Source organism: Oryzias latipes, chromosome 18 (genome assembly GCF_053564925.1).
Source record: "Oryzias latipes strain Hd-rR chromosome 18, Olatipes_Hd-rR_3.1".
In the NCBI taxonomy this organism is placed as follows: domain Eukaryota; kingdom Metazoa; phylum Chordata; class Actinopteri; order Beloniformes; family Adrianichthyidae; genus Oryzias; species Oryzias latipes.
In genome coordinates, this window is record NC_136254.1 from 37,385,001 (window position 1) to 37,407,421 (window position 22,421).

The 22,421-nt window shown below is 45.8% G+C and overlaps 1 protein-coding gene across 2 annotated transcripts in view; it reads left to right on the forward strand.

Annotated features, from left to right (window-relative positions):
* atp1b2a (ATPase Na+/K+ transporting subunit beta 2a) overlaps window positions 1-22,191 on the forward strand; it is a 25,102-nt gene extending 2,911 nt beyond the window's left edge. Inside the window, exons 2-9 of one of the 2 annotated variants that reach the window (XM_078936923.1) lie at window positions 118-246; window positions 2,396-2,500; window positions 2,648-2,727; window positions 11,874-11,999; window positions 12,104-12,163; window positions 16,574-16,600; window positions 20,112-20,207; window positions 20,282-22,191. In XM_078936923.1, coding sequence (XP_078793049.1) covers window positions 118-246; window positions 2,396-2,500; window positions 2,648-2,727; window positions 11,874-11,999; window positions 12,104-12,163; window positions 16,574-16,600; window positions 20,112-20,207; window positions 20,282-20,446 — 788 coding nt within the window. In that variant the 3' untranslated portion in view covers window positions 20,447-22,191. The remainder of the gene's footprint in view (window positions 1-117; window positions 247-2,395; window positions 2,501-2,647; window positions 2,728-11,873; window positions 12,000-12,103; window positions 12,164-16,573; window positions 16,601-20,111; window positions 20,208-20,281) is intronic. The other variant, XM_078936924.1, reaches the window with a different exon arrangement.
* The last annotated feature ends 230 nt before the right edge of the window (window positions 22,192-22,421 follow it).

The window sequence follows — 22,421 nt, forward strand, 5'->3', positions numbered from 1 at the left end:
AGCCAAACACAAGAGGATTATAAAGATGACATTTAGAGAGCATGAAGGGGGAGGGGCTGTCATGTCGTCAGGAAGGTGAATAACTCTGCCCCCCCTCTGCCCCCCGCTGCCCCCCAGGTCTGATCACGCTGTTCTACCTGATCTTCTACCTGTTCCTGGCCGGCATGTTCGCTCTCACCATGTACATCATGCTGCTGACGCTGGACGACTACAAGCCCACCTGGCAGGACCGGCTGGCCACTCCAGGTGAGAAAGGGGGTCAGGGAGGGTTAGTTTGGGTCCAGAGTCAAGCCGTACACCCAGTCCTGGTCCAGAATCTCTACTTGTGACTGCACACCTGATGGGCTACCCCCACATCCTCAGGCTGCAGCTCTGATGGGTTCTGGCTCATCTCTACAAAAGCAGCAGAATGAATCATAGAGTAGGTCCAGATCCAGCAGGTCCAGATCCAAGAGGTCCAGATTCAGCAGGTCCAGATGCACCTGGTCCAGATCCAACAGGTCCAGATCCAACAGGTCCAGATCCAGCAGGTCTAGATCCAGCAGGTCCAGATCCAGCAGGTCCAGATCCAACAGGTCCAGATGCACCTGGTCCAGATCCAGCTGGTCCATATTCAACAGGTCCAGATCCAGCTGGTCCAGATCGAATCACCCCCTCTTCTATTCAACAATGATTTAGCTCAGTTTGTCTGTGAAGAACCGGTTCTGATGTCAGAATCTTTTCTGAATAAACTTCCTCAGAAGAATAAAGGATTTGGGTCGGGATTCCAGTCTAGACTCAGAGCTTCATGGCTTGTTGGAGCGGGGGTGGGGGTGGGGGGTGATGGGATCGATTGATCTGTGGCTGATATTGACTGTTCAATCGTCGTCGTGATTGACGGCTCCTGTAAAGACTGGACCAGCAGCTGGAGACGGTTCTGTATTTGGACCAGCAACCTCCTGTGGTTCCGTGTGAAGCTGGAGCTGAAGTGTTCTAAGAACTTTTGAATGTTCTTTGGTGCATCAGAGGGGCAACAACAGGCCTGGGGACTGATAGTTTATTGAAATCTAGGGGAGGAACTAAGGATCCTTTACTGATTTTGGAGGTTTGTAAAAGTAAAGTCTTTGGTCGGTTCATTTGAAAATCAACATTTAGACTTTAAATAGATTATATACATTTATTTATATTTCATTGAGGGAAATAAGAATTTGATCCCTTTTGCTGGAAAGACTTTCTTAGCAGCACAGAGGTCAAAGGTTAAGATTTGGAGGCTGTGACTTGGTAACATTGAGCTTCAGCTCTCCAGAGGTTTTTTACGGGATGGAGGTCCAGAGACCAGCTGGGTCTCTCCATGACCCTGATCTGCTTCTTCTTCAGCCGGTCTTTGGTCGTCTTGGTTGAATGTTTAAGGTCATGACCCTGTTAGAAGACCCCTCCACCCATTCTGACCCTCCTGGAGGAGGGAAGGAGGTTCCAACTCAGGATTTGACAGACCGTGGCTCCACCCATCCACTCAGTGAAGTAGCCCTGATCAGAACTACACCCCAAACCATAATGCTTCCACCTCCATGCCTGACAGTGGGGATGGTGTTCTTTAGGTCATCTGCAGCATTTCTCTTCCTCCAGACGGGTTGAGTTGATACTAAAGATCTCCATGTGGGTCTGATCTGACCACAGAACCTTCTCCCAGTCTCTCTGAATCATGAAGGAGTTCAGACTGTTCATGGATCTCCTTAACCAAGAGAACTTCTGAGTTCTGCGGGATGTTGAACCATTGCAGCATAAAGTCTCACCAGTGGTTTTTTAGTGACTGTGGTTCCAGCTGCTGTGAGGTCATCAACTAACTCCTGCTGTGATGTTTCAGACCCTGATGACATCAGATCATGAGAACGGAGATCGTTCTCATGATCAGGGAAACCCCACCAGGTCAGATCTGGTTTTTAGCCCCAGACCTACAGGTGGATTGATGGTCATGTTGCACCAACAGTTGTCATGGTAACCTCCAGCCTCTTGCTGATGGTTTTGTAGTCCGTTCTGGTCTGTGCAGGTCTACACTCTTCTCCCTTCAATCCACTGAAAGCTCTTCAGTCTTTCCATGTTGGAGAGATTAGAGTCTGACTGATGGACTGACGCTGTGGACAGACAGGTGTCTTCTGTTCAGTGACAGGTGGATTAGGAGAGTCTAACTGGTCTGTGTGAACCAGAACTCTTAATGGTTACAAGGGGATCAAATACGTATTTGTCTTAATGAAATGCAAATAAATGTATACAATCTAATTCCTCCCAGCTTTTGAAGAACTGTGAGATGTTTAGAGTCTGGGGACCATGAGACGTCTGGACCAGGACTGACTGACTAGATCAGCCAGAGTCTGCATCAGGCTGTGATTGGTTAACCAGGATGGTGTTTGGGTTTCAGGAATGATGATCCGTCCAAAGGGGAACCAGCTGGAGATCACCTTCACCATGTCCGACACTGAGAGCTGGGACGGCTTCGTCCAAAACCTCGATCTCTTTCTGTCTCGTAAGAACTGAAGTGATGAGAAAGTTACATTTATTTCTGTTTTAATGCAGAAACATAAACACATCCAAAAATATTAAAGTTCTTCTGTTGGAACTATTATGGTCTGTCTGTCTGTGGTCACCTGTCTGTCTGTCTGTCTGTCTGCAGCGTACAACGAGAGCTTCCAGGTCCAGACCAACGATAACTGTCCTCCTGATCAGTACTTCATCCAGGAGGACAGCGGAGAGGTAACTGTGTTTACATTTACATTAAATCGGAATTTCTGAAGATTTCTTTTTTCAAATCGTTGTGAATCAGGAGCTGATGAAAAAATGTGACATAGGAAATACGCTGGGTGGGGCTAAAGTATCTCTGCCCCGCCCCTTTCTGATCGTCAACCTGCAGACCAACAGATCCATGAACGTCTTTGTTTTCCTGGTCTGAGCTGGAATCTGGATCAGAACCGGACGGATGGATGGATCTGATACTGCTGCTAATGTGAGCTTGGGGGTGTGAGGGGCTGTAAGCTAGCAGGAGGGAGCGTAAACAGATGGATGACAAAAAGTCATTGAAGGCTTGCTCTGCACCCACAGTCCAGTCCACAACTCTGAGGGGAATCTCTAATGAATCCCTGCCGCTCTGCAGAAACTATGTCCTAGAAAATGACACAGGTTTTTAGATTAAGGCTAAAACGGCATCATCCTCATAAAAAGACCACTGGTAACACTTTGACAATGGATCAGAAGATGATCTGAGTGGACCTTTAAGTTCCTGGAATAGATCTGACCTCTAACCTTTGAGCAGCTGGCATAGAGCTAAGTTCCTGTGATGTGAAGTTAGCTAATGCTAACCAGAGGAGAACATCTCTTCACACCACAGTGACCTCATGTGTCACAGAGAACTTCTGGTAAACATCTGGATGCGTTCACTAACAGGCCTGACCTCATGTGAACTCACAGAACAGCTCTGCTAAGGAAGCAGCAGAAACGCCGCCTCAGCATCCCTCTTCCTCACCATCACCAGCATCATCCATCAGTTCATCACCAACAATGAGGTCCACCAACAGATCATCTACATGTTCCAGTATTCATTCCTGACAAGATCCTGGATGGAGCCAAAGACTCCTGCAGTGCAGCAGGCGTCTGACAGGACGACCCACCACCAGGACCCAAGCCAAACCCTCCAAAGACAAATAATATATATTTAAATACAGTATACATGTGTACGGTCTCTGCAGTCCTGACCTTCTCCATTTGCTGTTCCAGAGGCAAGGACTGTAGTGGTGGAACCAGGTTTTGGTCCTCACCTTAGGAACAACTAAAAGACCAGGGGCCTCATTTCTAAAGGTTGCGTACGCACAAAAGAAGGCACACGCCACTCTCTACGCAATAGTTGAGATTTATGAAAAGCAAACTTGACGGGAAAATGTGCGGTCCTTCACGCTCTGACCCAGGCGTACGCACAAAAACGGGTGAAATGAGAAACGGCGACGCCGTCGGCAGATGGAAGAAACACGTGTGAAGAATAGTTAGAAACTGCCTTTAACTTTTATTACACTAATGGTTTAAACTTAATTCACTGAGCATGTATTGTCATCTCAAAATTATATTACATTTGAAGAAAGCACAGCCAAACTATTGTTCTAACAGTTTCTTCCCATACTCCCTCTTTTCTGCGAGTCCTCATCAGCCTGTCTGCAGGCTCGGGCACGCGCACTCTGATCTGTGAAGCTGCTCCCCCTCCTTCTACTCTGTCCTGCACTCTGAGGCTGCTTAACTTTCTATGAAATCCATAATCTTTAACCCATTTATCCAAATACTTGATTTATGTCTGATCCTGACTTTCCACATACTTCCAAACTTTATGAAAAGCTTTCTGAACCTGATCAATGTGCCGTCTTTCTTTTTAGTGAGATTTTGTGAATGAGCCCCACCCATGTAACCCGTTTTATGGATTCTCCAGCGCTGAATCTAATCAGCAGAAAAAGCTTGGAGAATCAGAAAAGAAACCTAATTATTTGTCAACTGAGTCACTATTTTGTTTTAGAAAGAGGCTTTAATCAAAGTGAGCACACACCACAGGAGCTGTCGAAGAGAGCACACTCAGACACAGACAGAGAGGCATAAGAAGCATCACACACACATAGTTTCCCCGGAGCTCCGTTTATTCCCTGGACGGCCCACACAGGACCTTCAGCACAAAATTTTGGACACACAGTCCTTTCTTTGTCTACAAAAGACGTTTAACGCAAACTTTTGGACACACAGTCCTTTCGTTGGACACACAGTCCTTTCTTTGGACACACAGTCCTTTCTTTGGACACACAGTCCTGTCGTTGGACACACAGTCCTTTCTTCGTCCACACAGGACGTTTTTAACCTACTGAAGGCTATTAGTCGGTACATGCGGCGGTACCTACACTTCAGACTCGGGCACGCGCAGCACCCTGACTGCAAGCGCCGCTCTGTTCAGCGTGCCCGCGCAGCAGTCAGGCTGCAGCCGTGTCTCTATTCTTCCCCCAAAGTTGATGCACGCACACACAAAGACACAGACACATTCAAAGTAAGGCCCTAACAAGTAAAGAGAGGACAGACTTTCTGTGTGGCGTACTCACTTCAAGCAATGAACCTCGCTATACGATGAGGGTCCGACGTGGCCGAGGGCAAAACTGGATCCGGGGCGAGGGCCGCTGATCCTGAAGGCGGATGTGTCAATGCTGAGGCTGTGATCTCAGACCGCATGCGGTTTTCAGGCAACCCCCCCCAGGGTTTCCAGCGATGTCCAGGGCGTCAGTCGGCCGGCTCAGAAGGACCAAATGTGAAGAAACTGGATTTTCTAGAAAGGACTGTATTAAATTTTAGGTTCGTACCCGTCAGTTTCTTGCACACAGAAATAAATGAATAACGACTCAGAGACAGTTACTTATCTTTTGTGGAGGTTTTACTTCGCACAAATACGAAGGGGACAGACATGAACATGGTGCATTCAAAGTCCGAACCAACGAGTTCAGAGATGGGCTTTGGTATAAAAACCCTGCATTTGCATATTCAGAAGATCGTCCGATGGACCTCGTGTGAAAATCACGCCCACAGGTTACTGCTGGAGAGAAGCTCCAAGGCTAAAGTGAAGATAAGTCTGAGGCCTGCTCAGCAGAAAACACATGCACAGAAAAGAGGGAGTATGGGAAGAAACTGTTAGAACAATAGTTTGGCTGTGCTTTCTTCAAATGTAATATAATTTTGAGATGACAATACATGCTCAGCGAATTAAGTTTAAACCATTAGTGTAATAAAAGTTAAAGGCAGTTTCTAACTATTCTTCACACACGTGAAAGTGAAAATGACAATCCTGCCTCTCAGAAATAACATGAAGACTTCACAAAGCAAGTCTGACAATTAACAGCTACACCAACACCCGTTTGATCGATCAGCAGTGAAACAAACAAAAAAATCAAACGAAAATTACAACAGAAATTCAAATGAACACTTATTTGGAAAAAGAAAAGTGAAATATGTTCTGCAATATTTGCATGTTGTGCAATTCATCCTCATAAATAATATAGTTAACAGAAGGAAATAATGTACAAAACTGATATTCTCGTCAATGTGTCCGTCTGGAGGAGCAGATATAGATAGATAGATAGATAGATAGATAGAGATGCATTAATTGTCCACTGGGGAAAGTTGTTTTCATAGTAAAACATTTCTTCATAAGCTACAGAATTATGGTATTCATGCATATGCCTTTAGTTTGTTTTATTTTTGATAAAACAATGTATGGCGTATGTCTCAACCATTCAGAAAGCAACAAGAAATTACATTTGCGCTGAACAATTTCCCATTTCCACGTGGATTATTACCAACATCTGTAGCTTGTCAGATGTAATTAAATGGAGGGAAATAAAATGCCCCATCACAATGCGTAATGACGCACAATGGCTGATCTTAGAAGATGTGGCAAATGGAAGAATTTGGAGTGACGCATCTTTAGACAGCAAGGAGACTTGCTGGCAAACGTGGATGACTGGCTTATGAGCCGGTTCAGACTTCCTCCAGCCGTCCTGTTGGACCTCTGCGGGCTTTTGGGGGGGTGTCACCCGGTGCATCTGGCGCGTCGGTGTCCCCCTCCGCCTCAGTCACCACTCCACTAAGGGATTCCCCAATTCTTGCCGCTTGTCTCTCATCAAGAGGGGTCAGCTCCGGTGTCCCCCCCCACCCCCCCCACCCCACCCCCCGTGGCAGAGACACTCTGGCGATGCAGCGCCAGACGTTTTTTTGCCTCCACTTTTATGTCCGACCATTTCTTTTTTATTTCGGCCACGGTCCGAGGTTGTGAGGCTGCAGCATTTTCGGCGTCTGCCACCGTCTGCCACTCACGTGCCTTTTTGGCATTAGTAATGCCCACACTGTGCCCTCCAAACAACATTATTCTCCTCTTTTCCACCTCGCCAACGATAACTTCTACTTCACATCGAGTGAAGTTACGTTTTTTTGATTTCCTCTCTGTGTTTGCCATGATTTAGCAAGCCATAAATATTCATTTGTGGGCGTTTCACGGACTATTTATGGGCAACTATGGGCGTGTCATGTAGCCGCAAAAGCTGCGCTGCATTTAGAATTGGTTGTGATTTATTAAGAGAAAGATCCATAGGATGTGCGTGCGCACGGTTTTATAAATCCGAATATTTCTGTGCGTACGCACGTCCTATGTTTCACCCGTACACCACTTCTGACGCAAATCCTACGCAAAGTTTTAGAAATGAGGCCCCAGAACCACAGGACGTCAGGCTCCTCAAAGACCCATACTTAAATAAGAAATCCCAAAACCATGAAAACATTTATAAACCATTAAATAATCTTAATCAATTCAATTCAATTCAATTCAATTTTATTTGTATAGCCCAAAATCACAACAACAGTCGTCTCGATGGGCTTCGAAGTAAAACATAAAATCAAAAGGATCACGAATACAAAGAGTTCAATAGAAAAATACTAAAATGAACTAACAAACTGACTAAGCTATACTGGCATCCCTGCCCTTAGACCCCCCCTTCGCGGTAAGGAAAAACTCCCAAAAAAACCGGATTCCGGAAAAAACGAAGAAACCTCAGGGGTGTCCACATGAAGGAGGGATCCTCCCCCAGGACGGACAGGCGATTTACCAGAACTCTTAGAGAAGAATTAACTTATCTAAATCTACAACTACATATATAAAAGTCCAGCAGACGAGCTTCATCCAGCCGTGGTTGGGGGGACAGTCAAAGGCGCGAGTCGAGCCGGAGACAGGAACCACAGCCAGGTGTAGGAGCAGGAGCAGAGACGAGGTACTCGGTCAGGCACAGAGCAGAGACGAGCCAGAGATGAGCCAGAGGCAGGATCCACAGCCAGGTGTAGGAGCGGGAGCAAAGGCGAGGTAAACGGTCAGGAACTGGAGCACGGATGAACCAACTGGAGTCTGGAAGCACTCCCACTCCCCAGGAGGGGAGAGGAAAAGAGGGACAATACATGAATCGCACTGTACCAAACAGAGGCATGGAGAACTAAATGATAAATTATGATCAAGAATAGAGGAGAGGAAGGGTAGAAGTAAAAAAGGAAAGAGGACAGAACCCCAGAGCACCATAGTTACCCCAGCTTCAACTTCTAGCAGCCTTTTAAAAGAAATAGTTATTATTAAGTTTAATTTAAACAAACTAACATTAAGTTAAATAATCTCGGAATACTAACTAGTCTGACAATAAGCCTGTCCAAAGAGGAATGTTTTCAGTCTAGCTTTGAATGTAGAAACTGAGTCGGCCTCTCTTCCATGAGCTGGGAGTTTATTCCATAAGACAGGGGCTTGGTGGCTAAACGCTCTACCTCCAACCGTACTTTTACCAATTCTAGGAACCACAAGCAGTCCTGCATTTTGCGAGCGAAGTGTTCTGATTGGTTGGTAAGGGACTATGAGGTCCTTAATATAGGACGGGGCCATTCCATGTAAGGCCTTATAGGTTAACAGGAGGATCTTGAACTTAATTCTAGAATCAACTGGGAGCCAATGGAGCGAAACTAACACAGGAGTGATGTGATCTCTTCTGCTGGTTCCAGCTAACAATCTAGCAGCTGCGTTCTGAACAAGCTGGAGACTTCTTAAGGAACTCTTAGGACACGCTGCTAACAAGGAGTTACAGTAATCCAGCCTCGACGTAACAAATGCATGGATGAGTTTTTAAGCATCACTCATATAAAGTAGATTTCTGATCTTAGCAATATTCCGCAGGTGAAAAAAGGCAGTTCTGCACGCCTGAGATATGTGAGCCTTAAATGATAAATCCTGGTCAAGTAAAACCCCAAGGTTTCTAACTGTGGAATTGGGGGCTATACTTATGCCATCCAGGGAGACTATCTGAGCAGACAGAGCATCTCTGAGGTTTTTAGGACCAAGTATAATGACCTCAGTTTTTTCTGGGTTCAAGAGGAGGTAATTAATTGTCATCCAGGTCTTGATGTCACTGATGCAGGCGTTCAGTTTCTCTATCTGGTCATTCTGGTCAGGCTTCATGGATAAATACAACTGCGTATCGTCGGCATAACAATGAAAATTGATGCTGTGTTTCCTGATTATGTTTCCTAGGGGTAACATATAAAGCGTAAACAGGATCGGTCCCAAGACTGAGCCCTGTGGGACTCCATAGTTGACCCGAGTGCACTGAGAGGAATGGCCATTTACATTAACGAACTGATACCTATCAGACAGATAGGATTTAAACCACTGGAGAGCAGATCCTCTGATCCCTATGTCCTGCTCTAATCTATGGAGTAAAATACCGTGGTCGATAGTGTCAAAGGCTGCACTGAGGTCCAACAGGACCAGAATAGAAAGTAGTCCCTTTTCTGAGGCCAATAACAAGTCATTAGAGACTCTAACTAGTGCAGTTTCCGTACTGTGGTGAGGTCTAAACCCCGACTGAAAGTCTTCAAAGTGGCTGTTGTCCTGTAGGTGGCAGTAAAGCTGCTTAACTACAACTCTTTCTAGGATTTTAGAAATAAAGGGCAGGTTTGATATCGGTCTATAGTTGGCCAAGATGCTAGGATCCAAACTGGGCTTTTTCAGAAGAGGTTTAACAACGGCATATTTAAAAGACTGTGGCACGTAACCCGTTTCCAGAGAGGCATTTATCATTGTTAATATGGGATCATTAATTAGGGGAAAAGTTTCTTTAAAAAGTCTGGTGGGAATTGGGTCTAACAGACACGTTGAGGATTTGGAGGACGTAATAATTGATGTTATTTCCGCTTGATCCACAGCAGTGAAGCAGTCTAATGTTACAGAGGTTTCTATGGATGCCTCCATTTCTACCGCTTCAGCCTGTTCTGGGCTGATAGTAGGAATAACTTGATTTAACTTATGTCTAATATTTGAGATTTTACTATCGAAAAATGTAAGAAAATCATCAGAGCTGAGAGAAACAGGAACATGTGGTTCTACTGAGCTCTGACTGCGAGTTAATCTAGCAATAGTGCTAAAAAGAAATCTTGGATTGTTTCCATTCTCTGATATTAAGGTTGAATAGTACTGGCTTCTAGCTCTACGCAGAGCTTTTTTATAATTTAATAGGCTATGTTTCCAGATATCCAGAGACTGCTCTGAACCAGAGCGGCGCCATTCCCTTTCCAACTTACGGGTTTCTCGTTTAAGAGAACGAGTTTCAGCGTTAAACCACGGTGCTACTCGGTTTTGTCTGACGAACTTAGGTTTCAAGGGGGCAACAACATGGAGTGTACTCCTGAGGGCTTGTAAGGCATCATTAACAAAGTGGTCATTTATACTAGGACTGATACTATGGGAGCTGGTCTCAGAGTATTTTCTCAGAATATCACTAAGTACTGGCTGAACTGTGTGTTTAAACTCAGACACAGAACGGTCAGTTAAGATTCTTCTAAGTTGTTTCTTATTCACTGGGGCAGAAGGATGTTCCAGTGTAAGCTGGAAGGTAATCAGAAAGTGATCAGAAATGATGGGGTTAAGAGGAAGGACACTCAGCTGGCTGATCTCTATCCCATGGGTTAGAACAAGGTCCAGGGTGTGCTTATGACAGTGAGTGGGTTCATTCACACTTTGGGTGAAACCAACATCATCTAATAAAGCTGCAAAAGCCTTTCCTAGGCAGTCACTGGGGTCATCAACATGAATATTAAAATCCCCTAATATTATAATTTGATCAGAATCTAAGACAATAGTCGATAGGAAGTCGGAAAACTCAGTTAAAAATTCTGAATATGGGCCGGGGGGGCGATAAATAATTATGAGTAAAACAGGTTTTCGAGTTTTCCTGTTTGGGTGACTTAAAGACAATATGATGCTTTCAAATGAATTATAAGCATTTTTAACTTTAGGGCTGAGAAGTAAGCTAGACTGTGATATTACTGCCAAACCCCCTCCTTTCCCTGAAATCCTGTATTTCTGATAGTTAGCATAAGTGGGGGGGGGGTTGCTTCATTCAATCTAACATAGTCATCCTGATGGAGCCAAGTTTCTGTTAAGGCTAAAAGACTAAGATTGTTATCAGTAATTAACTCGTTGACTAAGAGGGACTTGGAGGAAATGGATCGAATGTTTAATAAACCGCATTTAATGACATCATAATTCTGCTTGTGAGAACTGCTGTCTGTCACTTTTAAGTTTCTATGACGCGCTCGTTTCATTTGTCTTTCAGCACATAAGCTAAAGCTCGGACCTGCTTGACTTTCCCTGCATGGGTTTTGCACCGGCACTAACCCTAAGGGAGGCTCAGAGGAGCGTTTTACACTGCTGCTCTGATGCCAATGCAGCCCTTTTAACACTGGGTGTTCTGGGAGATATTACCCAGAAAGACTGAGATCTCCATGTTCTCCCACCATGAACCAAAGCCCCCATCTGTCCCTGATGTGACCAAACCAAAGTTCTGGTCACATCAGGGACTTCTTGGGTCGTTTGACCCCTACCTGTTTACTTATAGGAGCTATGGGTCAATAGAGAAACTTACAGGCCACACCCCTAAACATGGATCCACCTGGAAACCAGAGGAACCACAGCAGGAAGCTCCTTCTGGATCTCAGCTTTCTATGACGTCATTCTGGATGTTCTGGATGAGGCAGGTTTGTGAGGAAGCTGTGAGGAAACAAAAGATCACTTCAGGAAAGAATGCACCGCTTTGATGAACGCAGCAGACTGTGGGGGAGGGGTCAAGATCAGAACCACAGGTGAGAACCCAGAAGAACAGTAAATGAAGATGAAAGAGAGTTCCAAGAATTTATTAATAAAAGCATCCAATTTTCTTCGTGGGGAAAACGGATGAAACCGAACCGACAACCGTCGCGTATGAACAACAAAGAATTCTCACATGTCTGTCCACCTGTACCTGTGGTTTCAGGTGAGGAACAATCCCAAACGCTCCTGTCAGTTCAACCGGACCATGCTGGGAGACTGTTCTGGGATGTCAGACCGTTTCTATGGTTACAGCAGAGGCCAGCCCTGCATCCTCATCAAACTGAACCGGGTAGGTAACCTTTGGGATCAGGTACAGCTTGTCCTAGGAGGCGCTAGAGGTCTGCAGAGAAACTCCTCCCTTATAGGTGATCTCTGTCCGGTTTGTGTCTGCAGGTGATCGGGATGTTACCTGGGAAGGACGGGGAGTCTCCTTATGTCACCTGTGGAGCCAAGGTCTGCCAGTCTCTAGATAGATCCTTGTTGTCATTGTCACTGCTTCAATTGATTTGATTTGATTGATTTCAAGCATTGTAGTCAAAGCAATAAAGAATTTACACATATTTATCAAACTCATAACAGAAATTATGAAATGCGTAGATTAAAAAGACAGAAAGTAAAACTAAACAAAACAAAAATGTCACTTGAACCACATTTGCTTAATTAAATACAGTAGAAAACATTCATTCATGATTTCAGTAAACAGTAACGATACCGATATGTAATAATCATTGATTATCATTAGAACACATGATAACATTAAACCAGTAGTTATTAAAGAAAGAAAAAGAAAATCAATAGTTATTGATTGTAATTCAAACATTTCAGTAATCATTATTGCACATTACAATGTAAAACTCAGTGGTTGTAATTAAAAGATCTTTGATTATTTCACCACAATCTAGTTCACACATGGATTTGGAATTATTCAATCACCTGTTGATCCTTAAATCCTCCTATCTTCATATCCTGGAATCAGAGTTTCTTTCTTCCTTTTTGTTGAATATTTGGATATTTGAAACATTGTCTGAGCTCATTACTGAACCCGTTCCAGAGTTTAGAGCCACACAGGGACACACGGAAACTTTTTTTGGTGGTTCTTATCAGTTTATTTGATTCCCAGGGGTGCAATGAGATTCATCCAGTGTGGGTCCTTGATCAAGACTCTTCAGGCTAGTGCCTGACTATGTAGCCACAGGGGGGGCAAGTGTGGTCCCTGTGCCGGTCCCCGGTCCGGATAAAATACAGGGATGTGTCCGGAAGGACATACGGCAGAAAAACATTTTTCCAAACCACCTGCGTGACTCAGTGAAAGCTGATTGACCGTGGCGACCCCTGAAGGGACATGCCGTGACACTGGGAAAAAAACTTCCTGGTCCTTAAAACTGGTCAATCGCACAAGAATTTTCTTTTATAAAAATACATTAAAAGTGCAAAATTCAGTCACTAAAGACATTCAGATTAAGTTGTTCCCAGATCCTTTGTTCTTGTCCATTGGGCGTTTCCCTTCAGGGGTCGTCACAGCCAATCAGCTTCCTCCGTCTGTCTCCTGCATTCTCTACCAGCAGCTACCTTCATGTCTTCATCATCATCTACCAGTAGCTACCTTCATGTCTTCTTCATCATCTACCAGCAGCTACCTTCATGTCTTCATCATCATCTACCAGTAGCTACCTTCATGTCTTCTTCATCATCTACCAGCAGCTACCTTCATGTTTTCATCATCCTCTACCAGCAGCTACCTTCATGTCTTCATCATCTTCTACCAGCAGCTACCTTCATGTCTTCATCATCCTCTACCAGCATCTACCTTCATGTCTTCTTCATCCTCTACCAGCAGCTACCTTCATGTCTTCATCATCCTCTACCAGCAGCTACCTTCATGTCTTCATCATCTTCTACCAGCAGCTACCTTCATGTCTTCATCATCTTCTACCAGCAGCTACCTTCATGTCTTCATCATCATCTACCAGCATCTACCTTCATGTCTTCTTCATCCTCTACCAGCAGCTACCTTCATGTCTTCATCTACCTTCATGTCTTCTTCATCCTCTACCAGCAGCTACCTTCATGTCTTCATCTACCTTCATGTCTTCTTCATCCTCTACCAGCAGCTACCTTCATGTCTTCTTCATCATCTACCAGCAGCTACCTTCATGTCTTCATCATCCTCTACCAGCAGCTACCTTCATATCTTCATCATCATCTACCAGCAGCTACCTTCATGTCTTCATCCTCTACCAGTAGCTACCTTCATGTCTTCATCATCATCTACCAGCAGCTACCTTCATGTCTTCATCATCATCTACCAGCAGCTACCTTCATGTCTTCATCATCTACCAGCAGCTACCTTCATGTCTTCATCATCATCCTCTACCAGCAGCTACCTTCATGTCTTCTTCATCCTCTACCAGCAGCTACCTTCATGTCTTCATCATCCTCTACCAGTAGCTACCTTCATGTCTTCATCATCATCTACCAGCAGCTACCTTCATATCTTCATCATCATCTACCAGCAGCTACCTTCATGTCTTCATCCTCTACCAGTAGCTACCTTCATGTCTTCATCATCATCTACCAGCAGCTACCTTCATGTCTTCATCATCCTCTACCAGCAGCTACCTTCATGTCTTCATCATCATCCTCTACCAGCAGCTACCTTCGTGTCTTCTTCATCCTCTACCAGCAGCTACCTTCATGTCTTCATCATCCTCTACCAGTAGCTACCTTCATGTCTTCATCATCCTCTACCAGCAGCTACCTTCATGTCTTCATCATCCTCTACCAGCAGCTACCTTCATGTCTTCTTCATCCTCTACCAGCAGCTACCTTCATGTCTTCATCATCCTCTACCAGCAGCTACCTTCATGTCTTCATCATCCTCTACCAGCAGCTACCTTCGTGTCTTCTTCATCCTCTACCAGCAGCTACCTTCATGTCTTCATCATCCTCTACCAGCAGCTACCTTCATGTCTTCATCATCCTCTACCAGCAGCTACCTTCATGTCTTCATCATCCTCTACCAGCAGCTACCTTCATGTCTTCTTCATCATCCTCTACCAGCAGCTACCTTCATGTCTTCTTCATCATCTACCAGCAGCTACCTTCATGTCTTTTTCATCCTCTACCAGCAGCTACCTTCATGTCTTCATCCTCTACCAGCAGCTACCTTCATGTCTTCTTCATCCTCTACCAGCAGCTACCTTCATGTCTTCTTCATCCTCTACCAGCAGCTACCTTCATGTCTTCATCCTCTACCAGCAGCTACCTTCATGTCTTCTTCATCCTCTACCAGCAGCTACCTTCATGTCTTCATCATCCTCTACCAGCAGCTACCTTCATATCTTCATCATCATCTACCAGCAGCTACCTTCATGTCTTCATCATCCTCTACCAGCAGCTACCTTCATGTCTTCATCATCCTCTACCAGCAGCTACCTTCATGTCTTCATCATCCTCTACCAGCAGCTACCTTCATGTCTTCATCATCCTCTACCAGCAGCTACCTTCATGTCTTCATCTACCTTCATGTCTTCTTCATCCTCTACCAGCAGCTACCTTCATGTCTTCTTCATCTTCTACCAGTAGCTACCTTCATGTCTTCTTCATCCTCTACTGGCAGCTACTTTCATGTCTTCATCATCCTCTACCAGCAGCTACCTTCATGTCTTCTTCATCCTCTACCAGCAGCAGCTACCTTCATGTCTTCATCATCCTCTACCAGCAGCTACCTTCATGTCTTCTTCATCCTCTACCAGCAGCTACCTTCATGTCTTCTTCATCTACCAGTAGCTACCTTCATGTCTTCATCATCTTCTACCAGCAGCTACCTTCATGTCTTCATCCTCATCTACCAGCAGCTACCTTCATGTCTTCTTCATCCTCTACCAGCAGCTACCTTCATGTCTTCTTCATCCTCTACCAGCAGCTACCTTCATGTCTTCATCATCCTCTACCAGCAGCTACCTTCATGTCTTCATCATCCTCTACCAGCAGCTACCTTCATGTCTTCATCATCCTCTACCAGCAGCTACCTTCATGTCTTCTTCATCATCCTCTACCAGCAGCTACCTTCATGTTTTCATCATCCTCTACCAGCAGCTACCTTCATGTCTTCTTCATCATCTACCAGCAGCTACCTTCATGTCTTTTTCATCCTCTACCAGCAGCTACCTTCATGTCTTCATCCTCTACCAGCAGCTACCTTCATGTCTTCTTCATCCTCTACCAGCAGCTACCTTCATGTCTTCTTCATCCTCTACCAGCAGCTACCTTCATGTCTTCATCCTCTACCAGCAGCTACCTTCATGTCTTCTTCATCCTCTACCAGCAGCTACCTTCATGTCTTCTTCATCCTCTACCAGCAGCTACCTTCATGTCTTCTTCATCTACCAGTAGCTACCTTCATGTCTTCTTCATCTACCAGCAGCTACCTTCATGTCTTCATCATCATCTACCAGCAGCTACCTTCATGGCTTCCTTCTCTGCATCCAGAATCCTCCTCTCTGGTCTTCCTCTAGACTCAGCATTCTTCAGTCTCTCCTCTGGACATGTCCCAACCATTTCAGTCTGACTGAATCTCCAGAACCTCTAACATGTGCTGTCCCTCTGATCCATCCTTAACCTCAGCATCTTCATCCCTGCCACCTGACGCTCTGCTTCCTGTCTTCCTCAGTGTCTCTAGGCCCTAAACTCAACTGTCTGTCCTGATCTCACCTGTCTGTATTCGTCTCACCTGCCTGTGTTGATCTCACCTGCCTGTGTTGATCTCACCTGCCTGTGTTGATCTCACCTGTCTGTCCTGATATGACCTTTCTGTATTGATCTCACCTGTCTGTTTTGGTCTCACCTGTCTGTCGTCATCAGTCTTACAAAGTTGGGGAGGATGAGTGGGTAAGAACAGTGGTAGAACAGTAGTCAGTAGAGGCTATCCTAAGAACTTTGGTTTTATCCTCCAGTGACCTGGAAGACCGTTCACCTTCAGTCTAATGTTATTATTGAAAGCCTTTTATCAAAGCCTACAGCCTTTTGGATCTTTGTCATCACAAAAAGTTCTGATTCTCCAGAGTTCTAACGTGGTTTATGTGACACCTCATGATAAAACAACATAAACCAGACATCAATGTTGACCGTTAGACGAATTCTTGTTTCTCTGAGCTCTTAAGCTCCGCCTCCATTTGGTCAAAATGGACAAGGCCACACAGCTCATTATTCTACTGGCAATAAAGGCTTTGAGGAGCTGTCAATCATCCGAATATGTGTTAAACTAATGAAAACTAAAATATAAAGCCCCACTTTTCTCGGGGGGGGGGGGGGGGGCAGTATCCTTTGGGGGGGGGGGTCATTCTGTCCGAGATTTGTTTCCATTTGGACTGATTAATTATTGATCAGAGTTGGTTATCGTAATTTATTGATCAGTTATTGATTTCATTTATGTCATTTATTGATAATTTGTTGATATTAGAGGTATTGATCATAGTTTGCCTTTAGAGTTACCGAGTTAGTTATTGATCATTAATTGTTTAGAGTCAGTCCTTAGAGAGGGGTTGGACTCTCTACCACTCTGGAGTTGCTCATGGTGAGAGGCGGCGGGCTGGTGTGGGCTTACTCGTGAGCCCCCATCTTAGCCACCAAGTGTTGGAGTTCACCCTGCTGGACGAGAGGGTCATGTCCCTCTGCCTACGATTGGGGGACAGGTCTCTGACTGTGGTTTTGGCTTACGGGCTGAACGCCTTTTGGAATACCTGGCCCTCTGCGTGTCTCTCCTGGGACAGTGTGACCTGGAGGGGCGTGATTGGGAGGAATGGCCTCCCTGATCTGAACCCGAGCGGTGTTTTGTTTTTGGATTTCTGCGCTCGTAATAGTTTGGCCATAACGAACACCCTGTTCGAGCACAAGGGTGTCCATCAATACACCTGGCATCAGGACACCCTAGGCAGGAGGTCAATGATTGACTTTGTAGTTGTTTCAGGCTACCTTCGGCCTTGTGTCTTGGACACTCGGGTAAAGAGAGGGCCAGAGCTGTCCACCGATTACTACCTGTTGTGAGTTGGATTCGCTGGCAGGGAAGGAGGCTGGAAAGACTCAAAGACCCAAACGCACTGTGAGGGTCTGCTGGGAACGTCTGGCTAAGCACTGTTAGAGAAGTCTTTAACTCCCACATCTGGGACAACTTCATACTGGTACTGAGGGAGGTTGGGGACATTGAGTCAGAGTGGACCATATTTTCCACTTCCATTGTCTCTGCCGCTGCTTAGATCTGTGGTCGCAAGGTCTCTGGTGCTGGTAACCCCAGAACCCGGTGGTGGACACCAGAAGTAAGGGATGCCGTCAAGCTGATGAAAGACTCCTACCAGGCCTGGCTGGCCTGTGGGACTCCAAAAGCAGCTGACAGTTATCAGCAGTCTAAGCAAGCTGCGGCGCGGACTGTTGCCGAGGCAAAAACTTGGGCCTGGGAGGAGTTTGGTGAGGCTATGGAGAAGGACTCTCGGTTGGCCTCGAAAAGATTCTGGCAAATCATTCGGTGCCTCAGGAGGGGAAAAAAGTTCTCTACAGGCACTGTTTTCAGTGCAGGTGGAGAGCTGTTGACTTCGACTGGGGACATTGCTGGGCGGTGGAAGGAATACTTTGAGGATCTCCTCAATCCCACTGACACGCCTTCTTTTGAAGAAGCAGAGAACGAGGACTTTTGGGTGAGGCTGTCTATCACCGAAGCTGAAGTCACTGAGGTAGTCAACGAGCTCCTCAGTGGCAAAGTCTCGGGAGTGGATGAAGTCCGCCCTGAGCACCTCATGTCTCTGGATGCTGTGGGAGTGTCTTGGCTGACACGTCTCTGCAGCATCGCATGGCAGTCGGGAACTGTACCACTGGACTGGCAGACAGGGGTGGTGGTTCCCCTTTTTAAGAAGGGGGGCCGGAGGGTGTGTTCCAACTACAGGGGAATTACACTCCTCAGCCTCCCTGGGAAAGTCTATACCAGGGTACTGGAGAGGAGGAGAGTCCGTCCGATAGTCAAACCTCAGATCCAGATCCTGGTCGTGGAACAGTGGACCAGCTCTACAACCTATCTAGGGTGCTAGAGGGTTTGTGGGAGTTCGCTCATCCAGTCCATATGTGTTTTGTGGATTTGGAGAAGGCGTTCAACCGTGTCCCCTGTGGTAAACTGTGGGGGGTGCTCTGGGAGTATGGGGTCCGGGGAGCCTTACCAAGGTGCTGTCTGGTCTTTGTATGACCGGAGCAGAGCTTAGTTCGCATAGCCAGCAGTAAGTCAGACTTGTTTCCGGTGCATGTTGGACTCGGGCAGGGCTGCCTTTTATCACCGGTTCTGTTTATAGTTTTTATGGACAGAATTTCTCGGTACAGCCAGGGGCCAGAGGGGTCTGGTTTGGGGACCACAGGATTTCCTCTCTGCTCTTTGCAGATGATGTTGTCCTGTTGGCTTCATTGAATCAGGACCTCCAGCGTGCATTGGGGCGGTTTGCAGCCGAGTGTGAAGTGGCTGGGATGAGGGTCAGCACTACTAAATCTGAGGCCTTGGTTCTCTACCGGAAAAAGGTAGTTTGCCATCTCTCTGGGTGAGTGGAGTGTCCCTGCCCCAGGTGGAGGTGTTTAAATATCTTGGGGTCTTGCTCACGAGTGAAGGAGGACCGGAGCGTGAGATTGACAGGTGGATTGGAGCAACGTCCACCGTTATGTGGGCATTGTACTGGTCCGTCGTGGTGAAGAGAGAGCTGAGCCAAAAGGCAAAGTTCTCAATTTACCGGTTGATCTTCGTTCCAATACTCACCTATGGTCATGAGTTCTGGGTCATGACCCAAAGAATAAGGTCCAGAATACAAACGGCTAAAATGAGCTTCCTCCATGGGGGGCTGGGCGCTCCTTAGAAATAGGGTGAGAAGCTCGGTCACCCGCGGAGAGCTTCGAGTAAAACAACTTCTCCTCCACATCAAAAGGAGCCATTGAGGTGGCTCGGGCATCTAGTCTGGAGGCCTCCTGGACGCCTCTCTGGGGAGGTTTTCCGGCATGTCCCACTGGGGGGAGGCCCCGTGGAAGACCCAGGACACGCTGGGGAGACTACGTCTCTCGGCTGGCCTGGGAACGCCTCGGGGTCCCCCCAAAAGGAGCTGGAGGAAATGGCCCGGTCGAAGGAAGTCTGGGCATCTCTGCTAAGACTGCTGCCCCCGCGACCCATTTCCGGATAAGCGGAAAAAGATGGATGGATTGTTTAGAGTTATTGAGTTAGTTATTGATCATTTATTGATCAGTTTTTTATATCAGAGGTATTGATCAGAGATAGCCTTTAGAGTTATTGATCAGTTACAGATCATAGTTCGCCATTAAAGTTATTGATCATTTCTTGATTGGATGACCTGATTGTTGATATGATCAGTGTCTTGTTGTGCAGAGGGAGGACAGTGAGAAGATTGGACCTCTGGCGTACTTTCCCACCAACGGCAGTTTCAACCTTATGTACTACCCGTACTACGGCAGGAGAGCCCAGGTAACTGCACAGAACCCACACTGAGCATGCTCAGTCTTTCCTCCATTCTGACTGTGGTGCCTTTACTGTTCCAGGTGAACTACACTCAGCCTCTGGTGGCTGTGAAGTTCCTGAACGCCTCTCTGAACACGGACATCGATGTGGAGTGTAAGGTCGTCTCCAACACTCTAATTGCTGGCAGCGAGCGCGACAAGTTTGCTGGACGGGTTTCCTTCAAGCTGCGCATCAACGACAAATAGACCCACTTGGATGTTCATCTTAAAGCTGCCGTGTTTCCTGTGCTCCCTGAACACCTCACACTTAGAAGCTAGTTCATTTTCCAGCTCTATGATGCATTCACTGACATCCCTTATGTTTTTATTCCACTTGTTTGTCTGTTGTTCTTTTGTGAAACTTAAACTGGCTCAGTCTTTAAGTGACCAATCAGCACGCACCTTCACTATGATGTCACTGCCACATTCAAACTGATCAGACGGCGCTCTCCACCCCATCTATCTGAATGGCTCAAAGACCAAATAATGAATGCGCCCCTTCAGTCTCCGCCCTTTGTGTTTGTCTCATCAGATGTTAAATCTGAAAAGTGGTCCAAACCGGAAACTCGTGAAAGTTCAGGACCTTCAGAACAAACCAGGACATGGACTCCATCTGGACTGAGAGCAGAACCAGCTGATCAGTATAAACAGGAACCAGCTGAGAAACCCAAATCTGGTCCAAAGGACACTTTCTTTATCAGAGAACATCTAAATGGACTGATTTATTAATCGACCCATCTGAACACAAACCGGTCTTTCAGTTGAGTCCATCAGTCTGACCTCTAACTAGAAACAGAACCAAATTCGCTCTAATCATTCCATAGTTTTCATTGTCATGGAAACGAAGCCAATCACAGGCAATAGCTTTAGAATCCACGACTGTCTTAGTTTATGCAGTTTCTGTTGTTTATCTTCAGTTTTCTCTCTGATTGATTCTTAGGTTCCATTGAGAATTGATTAGTTGATCATTTGATGATTTATTCTAAATATGGAGTTAGTCAAGGAGCTAGAATTATTGAGAAAATTAGTCTCAGTGTCTGTTTTTGTTTACATCAGGGGTCGGGAACCTATGGCTTGAGAGCCATATATGTCTCTTTTGGTGGCCACATCTGGCTCGCAGACAAATCTTTAATTATTAACTTTTTTTCTCATTAGACCTGTCCTTCTCAGGCGTGATGCAATGCCAGAGAGGCGCGCAGTAGTAGCGGTGCTTGGAGGGAAAAAATCTGCGACATCATAAGTTTACTATTATCTGTTATATCACAGAGTTTGTAACAGCCGGGAACCTGTGACCTACCGTCCCTGCAGCTGCTCCTGTCTCTGGGAAGGAGGAGCAGCTGCAGGGACGGGATGTGTGAGGAGGAACAAGGGGAGGGGTAGTGGGCGCAGGCAGCAAGTTAAAACGCGCAGATTGTCAAAACGTAGAACACGGGAGGGCTGTTGCGGGAGCAGGGGAATAAAAAGTTGGGGGTAGCGCTCTCTGCGGGAGAGATTCAGGAGCTGCTGAAGAAGTTGTATGGCGTTGGTTACGGCCTGCAGTAACCAGAATAAAGAACCTTAACAGAGGTTAAGTCTCCGTGCCTCAGTGTGGAAAAGGGACGCTACATTATTGTATGGCTCTTTGGAAATGACATTTAAAAATATTTGGCATTTATGGCTCTATTGGCCAAAAAGGTTCCCGACCCCTGGTTTACATGATGGCTTTTTATCTGTTGTCAACACTGGCTGGAAAGACATAAACATCTGTCAATCACTCTGTGAGCTCACCTGGAGATGCCACGCCCATCAACCTACTCCACACCAAATGTCTTCCTATAAAAAAGTACACAGCCAATCAGGCAGTCATGTTGTAAGATGTCAAATCCTGTTCCTGTTTGTGATTGGTCGACTCTTATTGCCTAAAATGTCCCTAAACTAAAAAAAAAACGAGATTAAAGAAGAAACAAACTGAATGGTAATCTGTGTGCTCCATCATGACCTTCAGCAAGACCTCCATTGGGACCTCCATCAGAACTTCCATCAAGACCTTCATTCAGAGATCGATCAAGACCTCCATCAGGACCCCCATCAAGACCTTCATCAAGACCTCCATCAGGACCCCCATCAAGACCTTCAGCAAGACCTCCATCAGGATCCCCATCAAGACCTCCATCAGGAACTTCATCAAGACCTTCATCAAGAC